At 35.9% G+C, this 13758-nt stretch overlaps 1 protein-coding gene across 21 annotated transcripts in view; it reads right to left on the bottom strand.

Annotated features, from left to right (window-relative positions):
- Positions 1 to 13758, bottom strand: part of NEK1 (NIMA related kinase 1) — a 228957-nt gene that overhangs the window by 177447 nt on the left and 37752 nt on the right. For all 21 annotated transcript variants that reach the window (XR_007405808.1, XM_049101052.1, XM_025462838.3 and 18 more), the window contains exons 6-9: positions 12023 to 12106; positions 9710 to 9777; positions 9507 to 9593; positions 1767 to 1821 (exon numbers count right to left, since the gene is read on the bottom strand). Coding sequence is in view for 20 of the 21 variants with exons in the window: in XM_049101052.1 (XP_048957009.1) it covers positions 1767 to 1821; positions 9507 to 9593; positions 9710 to 9777; positions 12023 to 12106 (294 nt within the window). In the remaining variant the exon portion in view is untranslated. The remainder of the gene's footprint in view (positions 1 to 1766; positions 1822 to 9506; positions 9594 to 9709; positions 9778 to 12022; positions 12107 to 13758) is intronic.

The raw sequence follows: 13758 nt of genomic DNA on the forward strand, positions 1-13758 counted from the left end.
CTAAAATAACTATGTCAAAAAACTGACCAATTTCTTCAAATAATCTGAAAATCTAATAATCCATTGCACATAACTTTGGCAATCTACACTCTTGTAAGGCAATACAGAAAACGAGTATGCAGCCAAGAAAAAAACACAACAAAGAAAAAATATCCCCCAAATAATATGAAGCAATAAAAAAAGTCTGCAGAACTTATACAATATAAACTGCAGAGAGGAAAAAACACTCATTTCTTTTTTTTTTTTTTAAGATTTTATTTATTTATTCATGAGAGACAGAGAGAGAGAGAGAGAGAGGCAGAGACACAGGCAGAGGGAGAAGCAGACTCCATGCAGGGAGCCTGATGTGGGACTCGATCCTGGGTCTCCAGGATCACGCCCGGGCTGAAGGTGGCACTAAACCACTAAGCCACCAGGGCTGCCCCCAAAACCCTCATTTCACAAATCAATCTAGAAGAAAGCCTGGAAGGACACAAAATATTACAGGTACTCATCAGCAATTGGAAGAAACGCTTTTGGTACTCATTCACTTCTTTATATTTTTATCTATTTTCTTAAGTTTTCTGTAATGAAAATACATTATTGTTTAATAGGGCATTTTTTGTTGTTGTTAAAGAGAGCAATCCAACATATGGGCACATGGCAGGAGTCTGTGCAAAGGGAGATGGAGAGAGAATCTCAAGCAGGCTCATGCCATGCCCATCAAGGAGCCCTTCATTGAAGGGCTCTATCTTACCATCCCGAGATCATGACCTGAGCTGAAATCAAGAGTCAGATGCTTAACTGACTGGGCCACTCAGGCACCCTCAAGGGAGGATTTTTAAAAAGTAAAATTTTGAAATGGAAAGGGATTAAAATCCAACTTTAAGACAAAACTTTTGGATGTATTATGTGCCAGCTCAACAAAGTCTCAAATAAAAAAAAAAATTTCTTTAAAGATTTATTTGAGAGAGAGAGAGTGCACACATACTTAAAGCATGCTCATGTGGGGGAAGAAGACTCCCTGCTGAGCATGGAGCCCAACACGGGGCTGGATCATACCTCAATCACCATGCTAAGATCATGACCTGAGTTGAAATCAAGAGTTGGACATCTAACCAATTCAGCTATCCATTTGCCCCAAAATTAAAGTTTTAATTAAAGAGTATTTGAACTGATAAAATCCCTAGATAAATATGTTGAAAAATATTCTTTAATTTCAATTCCAAACTCAAATAGAATTCAATCCAAATACTCTGGGTGTTTTGAGAAAAATTGCTAAGATGAAACAAAAATTGTTAAGTTAAAATATCAAATTCACATGTAAATGTAACATTAAAAAGATAGCAAGTTTATTTTTGTCACTAGAAAATTTTCTGGGGGGATGCCTTGCTGGCTCAGTTGGTTAACTGTCCAATTCTTGATTTCGGCTTAGGTCATGACTCAGATCATGGTACCAAGTCCCCATTCCAGCTCTTCAATGAGCAGGGAGTCTGCTGGAGATTCTGTCTCCTCAAAATAAATAAATCTTAAAAAATTCCTGGAAAAAAATATGACATATGTATTATAATAACAAGTATATAATGTATGTATGTAATATATGCATATATGTTATGGGAAAATCAATTTAAATTTATACTTGAGAAAAGATGAGAACTTTAAAAACTGACAGAATTTCTAATACAAGAGAATACAATCTGAAAGATACCATGTGATTTTTAAATAACAGAAATATTACACGTACTTTAGGACATAATTTTTAAAATATTTCTGAAACTTCTACTTACTGCATGTTTAAGTGTGCACATCTCATATAGGACACACCCCAGAGCCCAAATATCACTAGAAAGGGAAAAAAGAGAAATTTTCTCTAAGTATCAGAGTTTACTTAAAAATTTTTTTCAGTTAAAGGAAACAAAAGGAGCATGAAAATGCTTTTCAAAAATATATGTTCCATAAAATATATCCTTTAAAACTCAAAATTTCAACTATAATCAAATTATAACCCGACAAAAAATAATAATAATAAAAGTAGCTATCCCAGATTAGAAAAACAGCAGTTGCCCAAGCAATTAAAGTTTTATTAAAGAAATGTAATCTTTAAAACAACAAAATCAGCAAATTCCATGAATACTCATTGTTATTTTATTCAATTACAAAATACGATGACTTTAAAGAGTATTATAGAGGGGACAGGGCAAGATAGCGGAGGAGTAGGATCCCCAAGTCACCTGGCCCCACCAACTTATCTAGGTAACTTTCAAATCATCCTGAAAAACCTGTGAATTCGACCTGAGATTTAAAGAGAGAACAGCTGGAACACTAGCTACAAAGAGAAGAGTTTGCGCTTCTAACAAGTACAACTTGTTTTTAGACACTCTACACTGAGCAAAATGACTAGAAAGAAGAGCTCACCACAAAAGAATCCGAAACAGTACTCTCTGCCACAGAGTTACAGAATTTGGATTACAATTCGCTGTCAGAAAGCCAATTCAGGAGCACAATTATAAAGCTACTGGTGGCTCTGGAAAAAAGCATAAAGGATTCAAGAGGCTTCATGACTGTAGAATTTAGACCGAATCAGGCCGAAATTAAGAAATCAATTAATGAGATGCAATCCAAACTAGAGGTCCTAATGACGAGGGTTAATGAGGTAGAAGAACAAGTGAGTGACATAGAAGACAAGTTGATGGCAAGGAAGGAAGCTGAGGAAGAAGAAAAAAACAATTAAAAGATCATGAGGAAAGGTTAAGGGAAATAAATGACAGCCTCAGAAGGAAAAATCTACGTTTAATTGGAGTTCTGGAGGGTGCCAAAAGGGACAGAGGACCAGAAAGCATATTTGAACAAATCATAGCTAAGAACTTCCCTAATTTGGGGAGAGAAACAGGCATTCAGATCCAGGAGACAGAGAGAGCCTCTCCTAAAATCAATAAAAACCGTTCAACACCCTGACATTTAATAGTGAAACTTGCGAATTCCAAAGATAGAAAATCTTTAAAGCAGCAAGAGACAAGATATCCCTAACTTATATGAGGAGAAATATTAGATTAACAGCAGACCTCTCCACAGAGACCTGGCAGGCCAGAACGGGCTGGCAGGATATATTCAGGTCCTAAATGAGAAGAACATGCAGTCAAGAATACTTTATCTAGCAAGGCTCTCATTCAGAATAGGAGGAGAGATAGAGAGCTTCCAAGATAGGCAGAAACTGAAAGACTATGTGACCACCAAATCAGCTCTGCAAGAAATATTAAGGGGGGCTCTGTAAACAAAGAGGATGCCCAAAGAAATAATCCACAAAAACAGGGACTGAATAGGTATTATGATGACACTAAATTCATATCTTTCAAGAGTAAATCTGAACGTGAATGGGCTAAATGATCCCATCAAAAGACGCAAGGTTTCAGACTGGATAAAAAAGCAAGACCCATCTATTTGCTGTCTACAAGAGCCTCATTTTAGACCTAAGGATACCTCCAGCCTGAAAATGAAAGGTTGGAGAGCCGTTTACCATTCAAATGGTCCTCAAAAGAAAGCAGGGGTAGCCATCCTCATATCAGATAAAGTTTATCCCAAAGACTGTAAGTAAGAGATGAAGAGGGACACTATATCATACTTCAAGGATCTATCCAATAAGAGGACCTAACAATCATGAATATTTATGCCCCTAATGTGGGAGCTGCCAAGTATATCAATTAATAACCAAAGTTAAGACATACTTAGTTAATAATACACTAATACTGGGAGATTTCAACATGGAGCTTTCTGCAAATGACAGATGTTCTAAGCACAACACCTCCAAAGAATCAAGAGCTTTAAATGAAACGCTGGACCATATGGATTTCACAGATATTTATAGAACTTTACATCCAAACACTACTGAATACACATTCTTCTCAAGTGCACATGGAACTTTCTCCAGAATAGACCACATACTGGGTCACAAATCAGGTCTCCACCAATACCAAAAGACTGGAATTGTCCCCTGCATATTTTCAGACCATAATGCTTTGAAACTTGAACTCAATCACAAGAAGAATTTGGAAGAAACTCAGGAGGTTAAAGAGCATCCTGGTAAAAGATGAAAAGGTCAACCAAGAAATTAGAGAAGAATTAAAAAGATCCATGGAAACTAATGAGAATGAAGATACAACTGTTCAAAATCTTTGGGATACAGCAAAAGCAGTCCTGAGAGGCAAACACATCGCAATACAAGCATCCCTCAAAAAATTGGAAAAAACTCAAATACACAAGCTAACCTTGTACCTAAAGGAACTGAAGAACAGCAAATAAAACCTACACCAAACAGAAGAGAGTTAATAAAGATTTGAGCAGAACCCAATGAAATAGAAACCAGGAGTCGGTTCTTTGAAAGAATTCATAAGATAGATAAACCATTAGCCAGCTTTATTAAAAACAAAAGAGAAAAGACTCTAATTAATTAAATCATGAATGAAAAAGGAGAGATCACAATCAATACCAAGGAAATACAAACAATTTTAAAAACATATTCTGAACAGCTATACGCCAATAAATTAGGCAATCTAGAAGAAATGGACACATTTCTGGAAAACCACAAACTACCAAAACTGGAACAGGAAGAAACAGAAAACCTGAACAGGCCAATAACCAAGGAGGAAATTGAAGCAGTCATCAAAAAACTCCCAAGACACAAAAATCCAGGGCCAGATGGCTTCCCAGGGGAATTCTCTCAAACTTTTAAAGAAGAAACAATATCTATTCTACTAAACCAGTTCTGAAAGATAGAAAGGGATGGAGTACTTCCAAACTCATTCTATGAGGCCAGCATCACCTTAATTCCAAAACCAGACAAAGACCCCACCAAAAAGGAGAATTATAGACCAATATCCCTGATGAACATGGATGCAAAAATTCTCAACAAGATACTAGCCAATAGGATCCAACAGTACATTAAGAAGATTATTCACCATGACCAAGTGTGATTTATCCCAGGGATACAAGGCTGGTCAACAGCAGCAGTCAATGTGATAGACATCAACAACGAAAAAAACAAGAACCATATGATCCTCTCAATAGATGCAGAGAAAGCATTTGACAAAATACAGCATACATTCCTGATCAAAACTCTTCTGTGTAGGGACAGAAGGAACATTCCTCAGCATCTTAAAAGCCATCTACAAAAAGCCCACAGCAAATATCATTCTCAATGGGGTAACATTGAGAGCATTTCCTCTAAAATCAGGAACATGACAGGGATGTCCACTCTCACCACTGCTATTCAATACAATACTAGAAGTCCTAGCCTCAGCAATCAGACAACAAAAAGAAATAAAAGGCATTCAAAAAAAATGGCAAAAAAGAAGTCAAACTCTCGCTCTTGCAGATGACATGATACTGTATATAGAAAACCCAAAAGACTACACCCCAAGATTGCTAGAACTCATACAGCAATTCGGCAGTGTGGCAGGATACTAAGCCCAGAAGTCAGTGGCATTTCTATACACTAACAATGAGACTGAAGAAAGAGAAACTAAGGAGTCAATCCCATTTATAATTGCACCAAAAGTAAGATACCTAAGAATAAACCTAACCAAAGAGGTAAAGGATCTATACCCTAAAAACTACAGAACACTTCTGAAAGAAACTGAGGAAGACACAAAGAGATGCAAAAATATTCCATGCTCATGGATTGGAGAAATAATATTGTGAAAATGTCAATGCTACCCAGGGCAATTTACACATTTAATGCAATCCCTATCAAAATACCATGGACTTTCTTTACAGAGTTGAAACAAATCATCTTAAGATTTGTGTGGCATCAGAAAAGACCCCAAATAGCCAGGGGAATATTGAAAAAGAAAACCAGAGCCGGGAGCATCACAATGCCAGATTTCAAGTTGTACTACAAAACTGTGATCAAGAGAGTATGGTACTGGCACAAAAACAGACACATAGATCAATGGAACAGAATATAGAATCCAGAAGTGGACCTTCAACTCTATGGCCAACTAATATTCGACAAAGCAGGAAAGACTATCCACTGGAAAAAGGACAGTCTCTTCAATAAATTGTGCTGGGAAAATTGGACAGCCACATGCAGAAGAATGAAACTAGACCATTCTCTTATACCATACACAAAGTTAAACTCAAAATGGATGAAAGATCTAAATGTGGGACAAGAATCCATCAAAATCCTAGAGGGGAACACAGACAACACCCTTTTTGAACTTGGCCACAGTAACTTCTTGCAAGATACATGTATGAAGGGAAGGGAAACAAAAGCAAAAATGAATTATTGGGACTTAGTTAAGATAAAAAGCTTCTGCACAGCAAAAGAAACAGTCAACAAAACTAAAAGACAATCTAAAGAATGAGAGAAGATATTTGCAAATGAAATACAAGAAAAAGGGCTAGTATCCAAGATGTATAAAGAACTTATCAGACTCAACACCCAAGAAACAAACAATCCAATCATGAAATGGACAAAAGAACAGACATTTCACCAAAGAAGACATACACATGGCCAACAAGCACATGAGAAAATGCTCTGCATCACTTGCCATCAGGGAAATGCAAATCAAAACCACAATGAGATACCACCTCACCCCATTGAGAATGGGGAAAATTTACAAGACAAGAAACAACAAATGTTGGAGAGGATGTGGAGAAAGGGGAACCCTCTTGCAATGTTGGTGGGAATGTGAACTGGTACAGCCACTCTGGAAAGCTGTGTGGAGGTTCCTCAAAGAGTTAAAAATAGATCTGCCCTACGACCCAGCAATTGCACTGCTGGGGATTTACCCCAAAGATACAGATGCAGTGAAACAGCAGGGCACCTTCCCCCCAAATTTTATAGCAGCAATGTCCACAATAGCCAAACTGTGGAAGGAGCCTTGGTGTCCATCAAAAGATGAATGGATAAAAAGATGTGTATATGTATACAATGGAATATTACTCAGCCATTAGAAACGACAAATACCCACCATTTGTTTTAACGTGGATGTAACTGGAGAGTATTATGCTGAGTGAAATAAGTCAATCAGAGAAGGACAAACATTATATGGTCTCATTCATTTGGGGAATATAAAAAATAGTGAAAGGGAACAAAGAGGAAAGGAGAGAACGAGTGGGAAATATGAGTGAGGGTGACAGAACATGAGAGATACCTAACTCTGGGAAACAAACAAGGGGTAGGGGAAAGGGAGGTGGGCAGGGGATTGGGGTGACTCGGTGACAGGCACTGACGGGGGCACTTGACAGGACGAGCACTGGGTGTTATGCTATATGTTGGCAAATCGAACTCCAATAAAAAAATATACAAAAAAAATAAAGAGTATTATAAAAACTAAACACTGGTTTAATGACGAACAAGAAAACATTAATTTACTAAAATTAAATCTGAAATAAGCTGATGACAGCCTACTAAAATATTACGTAAGGTAAATATATTAATTATTCGATCTTACTTTAAGGACTTATACTATCTTCTTTACAGTTCCTCTCTTTTATCTTAAACATATTTATATAAATAAAAAATACTATTTCCATATCAAAGAAAAAAATAAAAGACATAGTTCAGAGATACAGTGGTAGTAATCAACAAAAACCACCGATCGCCAAAGTTGAACTTCTTGGAAAAGAATAAAATCCAATATTGAAATCTCAAGGTTATCTTCAACCAAACTCATGAAAAACTACAAATATAAACCCTTTAACCCCCAAAATCTAGTTTCAAGATTCAACTTGTAAGAAAAGTAAATGCAATTAAGTTTAATACTTATTTAGTATTGACAATGGTTATCCATGACCTTTTTAAACCATGTTCCCCACAAAATTAATTTTATATAAAATTCTCCAAAGAGTGATTAAATCCATTCCTAAAGACTGATTTTTTTCATAGTTGACTTATCCATTAGAAACAAAAATAGCATTAAAATGTAAAATTAGTTTAGCTCAAAAAAATGCTACTCCTCCTAAGAATATCTACTAAGAATACATTCCATGAACTAGACTGATCACTGTAATTTATTTATTTATTTTAAGATTTTATTTATTCATGAGCGACAGAGAGCGAGAGAGGCAGAAACACAGGCAAAGGGGAAAACAGGCTCTAGGCGGGGAGCTTGATGCAGAACTCAATCCCAGGACCCCGGGATCAAGACCAGAGTCAAAGGCAGATACTCAACCACTGAACCATTCAGGTGTCCATGATCATTGTAATTTAAAATCATTTAAAAAGTACATTGGAGGGGGCAGGGGTGTGCCTCCGTGACTCAGCAGGTTGAGCATCCAACTCTTGGTTTTAGCTCAGGTCATGACCTCTGCTTCCTGGGATGGAGGCCTGAGTTGGGCCCATGCTCAGCAGGCAGCCTGCTTGGGATTCTCATTATCCCTCTCCCGCTGCCCCTCCCCCTGCTTACAGGCGCAGACACGTGCTTGCGCGCGCGCGTGCTCTCTCTCTCTCTCTCAAATAAATAAACCTAAAAAAATAACACTGCTAGGATGATATTCTCTGCCTCAACTGCTCAGGTTTTAAATACAACTTCCTTCCCACTCTCAAAAAAAGCTATGACTTTCTTCCTTTTAGCTCCAGTGGGTGCTTTCAAATTTAAGATCAACATTTCGGGATCCCTGGATGGTGCAGCGGTTTGGCACCTGCCTTTAGCCCAGGGCGCGATCCTGGAGACCCGGGATCGAATCCCACGTCAGTCTCCCGGTGCATGGAGCCTGCTTCTCCCTCTGCCTGTGTCTCTGCCTCGCTCTCTCTCTCTCTGTGTGACTATCATAAATAAATAAAAATAAAAAAAAAAATAAAAATAAAAAAAAAAGATCAACATTTCTCGGCTAGGATATTTTAATTAGAAAGAGAGAAAATAAAGGGTAAATGGAATTCAGTGGCAGAATTCCTCATCCCACTCACCTGACACAATCTGTTAGCTACAGTACAATTATTAGGGATTTGGGCTTGGGATCCAGACACCTGGGACTTACTTTCAAGTTGCTTTACCCCTCTCTATTTGGCTTTCTTACAAGGGAAAGAAACAATAATGAATACCTACAATTCACAGGTTATTATAAAGATTAAAGGAGTCAACACATAGGAAGCATTCAAACAGTGCCTGGCATATAGTAAGTGTTCAATAAATATTAACTATTATAATACGATAGGAAGTGATTATTACAAAGACCAAAAGTACTCTAATAATTTAAATAATAAAGTCAAACTTTTCTAGTGCCTGGCTGGCTCAGTCAGAAAAGTATGCAACTTTTGATCTTGAGGTCATGAGTTCAAGTCCCACATGGGGAAGAGAGATTACTTAAATAAATCAATAAACAAATAAATAAATAATAAAGTGAAATTTTCTAAAGTTCCTTTAGTAAGATAGTAAAATAACTTTTTTGTAATCCTCATTATATGGGTGTATGGTATATATTTACATATACGTATGTGTATTAATGACTTTAGATTAATATTCTGAAGGTTAGTAAATTTAACAGGAAGATTTAAAGGAAATATATGTAATGAATATCATTTTAAATACCTTTTATTGTTGTAAGGTTTGTTTTCACAAATTTCAGGTGACAAGTAGTATGGGGTCCCTATGCAAGTTCTAGCCAGCTCCACAGTACTAGAACAAAAAGGGAATTATTAGACAAGCTTAATATACTAAAAGATATTCAAAATTATCACACATGTACCATCATGGACATTATGTCAAAACAAAGTTTAAAACTGATATGTTACCTATTAAGTACTCTAGCGATTCCAAAATCTCCCAGTTGTATTGTCCCATCTTTCGTTAAAAATATATTCTGTTAAAGAGATGAAATAAATAGAAGTACTGTTACAGTCCAGTTCTGAGTTGACAACTCTTTCCATTAAAGTGAATCTAGTTTACAAAAACGCTGCAATAACTGGATATACACATACAAAAGAATGTAGATCCCTATCACATACCATACACAAAAATTAATTCAAAATGGGTTCTTAAGTATAGAAACTAGAACTATAGGACTCCTGAAGGAATATATAGGAATATATCTTCATGTCATTGGACTGGGCAGTGGTTTCTTAAATGTGACACCAAAAGCACAAGCAAAAAAAAAAAAAAAAAAAGAAAAAGAAAACAGATAAAGTGGACTTCACCAAAAATAAAAACTTTTATTCAAAGAAGACCATCAAAATTAACAGAGAACCCACAAGACTGGAGAAAATACCTGCAAATTATTTATCTGACAAAGAATTTGTATCAGAATAACGAACTATTACAATTCATCAGCAACAGAAGACAATCTATTTAAAATACACAAAGTCACATGTGATTATATTTACATAAATGTCCAGAATAGCCAAATCCATTGAGAAAGAAAGTAGATTAGTGGTTTCCAGAGTGTAGGTACAGAGGGAATAGAAAGTGATTGCTAATAGTACAGAGTTTCTTTTTGGAGTGATAAAATGTTCTAGAATTAGAGAATGGTGATGGTTTCACAACTCTGTGAAATACTAAAGATCACTGACTGTACATTTTCAGTGGGTGAATGTTACCATATTTGAAATATATCTCAACAGTACGTTAAAAAAATGAACCCAGACCTTCCTCTCCATTACAAAAACAAAACAAAAAAACTCTGCCAAAAATTCTAATTAGCCCAAATTAAATTAAAATCGTTACAGTTTTGTAACAAAATGACCTTAAAATTTTCCTGTAATTTGGCCATATAATTTGCATTCATAAATACATAACTCCAGTCCTCTACCAAACAGTAAAAGCAAGAGTTTGTGGAACATGAATTAAACTCTGTATCATTCAGGATACTTGAACCAGACACATTTTACAGCCTTTCTAGTAAATAAAATCTTAAAAAAAAAAAACAAAAACAAAAAAAACAATCAGAGTAAGAACAGTTGTATACGGAAAACCATTTAGAAATTTTAGGAAAAAACAGTCACTATTTTAATAAAAGTAAATAGGTAAGTATCAGTTTATACAAAATTACAAGGGGATTTAGTTAACTGGAAAGTTGGCTGAGAAATTCACCTAGAGTGCAACTAAGAGACAAATAAAACGTCAAAGAACAAGTAAGGTACTTAGGGGGTTAGATTAAGAAGCTCCAATATATGTCTAGAAACAAAATTCAGAAGACCATGAAGGTAGTGATAGAGAAATAATTTTTGAAAAAAATATCGCTCGGGGATCCCTGGGTGGCTTAGTGGTTTAGCGCCTGCCTTCGGCCCAGGGCGTGATCCTGGAGTCTTGAGATGGAGTCCCAGGCTGGGCTCCTTGCATGGAGCATGCTTCTCCCTCTGCCTGTGTCTCTGCCTCTTTCTCTCTCTCTCTCTCTCTCTCTCTCTCCTTGCATGGAGCGTGCTTCTCCCTCTGCCTGTGTCTCTGTCTCTCTCTCTCTCTCTGTCTCTCATGAATAAATAAAATCTTTAAAAAAATAAAGCTGAATCATATTCTATATTAAAAAAAAAAAGAGGAAAAGAAACAAATATTGCTCAACATTTCCAGAACATTTCTAGGGGATATATACATTCTCAGATAAAAACTGGACCTCACCAAAGCACAACCCTGAGAAATCTCAGAACAATGAGGAAAGAAAGTCATCCAAAGAAAAAAACAAGGATAAGAAATCAATGGCTTTAAATTCCTAAATAGTAACACCAGAAGACAAAAGACAAATATGACCAATATCTTCAAAATTCTGTAGGAAAACAAACTTTCAACCTAGAAGTTTACATTCAAATTATCATCAAAGTAAGAGAGAGGAATAAGGTCATCTTCAGACATACAATATCCCCCCAAAATAGACCTTTCATGTATCTATTTTTCGGGTTTTTCCCATCATTTTGAGAGAAAGGAGAATATTGGAAATAGGCAGGAGATCTAACACATGATGCATATAAAAAAAGATTTCTAGCATTACAGTGAAGGGAGAACAGTGAAGAAAGCAGATAATCTATGCAGACTGGTTTGGGTTCAAAAATTTTAGCAAAGACAATGCTGGCTCAATATTCATATTCATTTAGAAGTTACTAGTGACAGAATAAACATACCTGTGACTTTATGTCTCGATGAAGAATTTTTCGATCATGTACATGTTTCAAGGCCAAACATATCTGTACAAACCAGTCCAAAATCTAGGGGGAAATAAAATTTATCATTTATTTTAAAATTTACATTTCATAGTAGTCTTTTCTTAACCAATAAAAGCATTCAGGAACATCTGGGGTTGAGGGGAACCAAGTTCTTAAACAAATTTAGGCTATAATTTTTAAATTTCACTATAATTAACGACTGTAACTTTAAGGAAACAGTCAAGCCAACTGACACATTATGTGCAGGGTACACACTAACATTAAAATGTAAGAGACTGGGGACGCCTGGGTGGCTCAGTGGTTGAGCATCTGCCTTTGGCTCAGGGTGTGATCCCAGGTCTGGGGATAGAATCCCGGAAAGGGCTTCCCTGCAGGGAGCCTGCTTCTCCCTCTGTCTGACTCTATGTCTCTCATGATTAAATAAATAAATCTTTAAAAAAATAATAAATAAAATGTAAGAGACTGATACTGAAGCATCTCCTATAAATCAGAATTAATAACAGAAATTTCCAAAGAAGAGTGAAAAATGGAAATACTTTATATTTTATGATACTGTGATGGTGAATCACTTTATTTTTAAATACATCTTTTTTTTCTACAAAAATAAAAATCACAAAAGGAAAAAAATCAGGCTGAAAATTTGGAAGTCATCACGGACTTTCATCTCTTTCCACATTCACCATATACAAACACATTCTCTGAAGCTGGCTACTTGAAAGTAAAAGAATTTAATTTCTACCCCTTTCCTAACATCAAAAGAATTCCAAGTCGGGATCCCTGGGTGGCGCAGCGGTTTAGCGCCTGCCTTTGGCCCAGGGCGCGATCCTGGAGACCCGGGATCGAATCCCACGTCGGGCTCCCGGTGCATGGGGCCTGCTTCTCCCTCTGCCTATGTCTCTGCCTCTCTCTCTCTCACTGTGTGCCTATCATAAATAAAATAAAATAAAAAATTAAAAAAAAAAAAAAAAGAATTCCAAGTCAATGGTATTTTTAAACAGGAAAAAGTTAAATTATAAAATGATCAAAGAAAGCAGAGGTTAATTTTCTATAATCTTTGATTGAAGGACTTTCAAAACATGACACAAAACCCCTAAGTGACAAAGGAAAAAACACTGACAATGTTGACTATATAAAATTTAAAACATTTGGCAAAATACGTAATCAAGGGTAATAATTATTTAAGAAAATAGCTGCAACATAATTGACAGATTGCTAATTCTGAAATATGCAAAAGCTCTTCCAAATCATTAAGAAAAATACTGGCAGCCAAAATAAGAAGTGGAGAAAAGACTGAAAAAGCAAATGATGGAGAAAAGATAAGCCAATAAACATATATACAAAATATTAATAAAAAACTTTAAAAATAATAACAGTAATTAAAACTCTTTGTAACTTGAGAAAATCAAAAAAATACAAAAGATGGCCAGAATCTAAGGAAATAAGTCTTTGCATACCTTGTTTTATAGTCTTTTGACAAAGTATGTAAAAATTTTAAATTCATATACCACTTAAAAGAGCAACTGGAATTTCAAATTTATCCTACAGATACAGTATCAGATACAAAAAGGAGGTAAAAGATGTTCATCCCAGCATGTTCATCACAGCAAAAAAAATATAAACACCTAAATACATCAAGAGGCCTAGTTAAATATACTGTCATATTGCTATACTAGAAATACTATGCAGCCACTGAA

Source organism: Canis lupus, chromosome 25 (genome assembly GCF_003254725.2).
Source record: "Canis lupus dingo isolate Sandy chromosome 25, ASM325472v2, whole genome shotgun sequence".
Taxonomy (NCBI): Eukaryota; Metazoa; Chordata; class Mammalia; order Carnivora; family Canidae; genus Canis; species Canis lupus.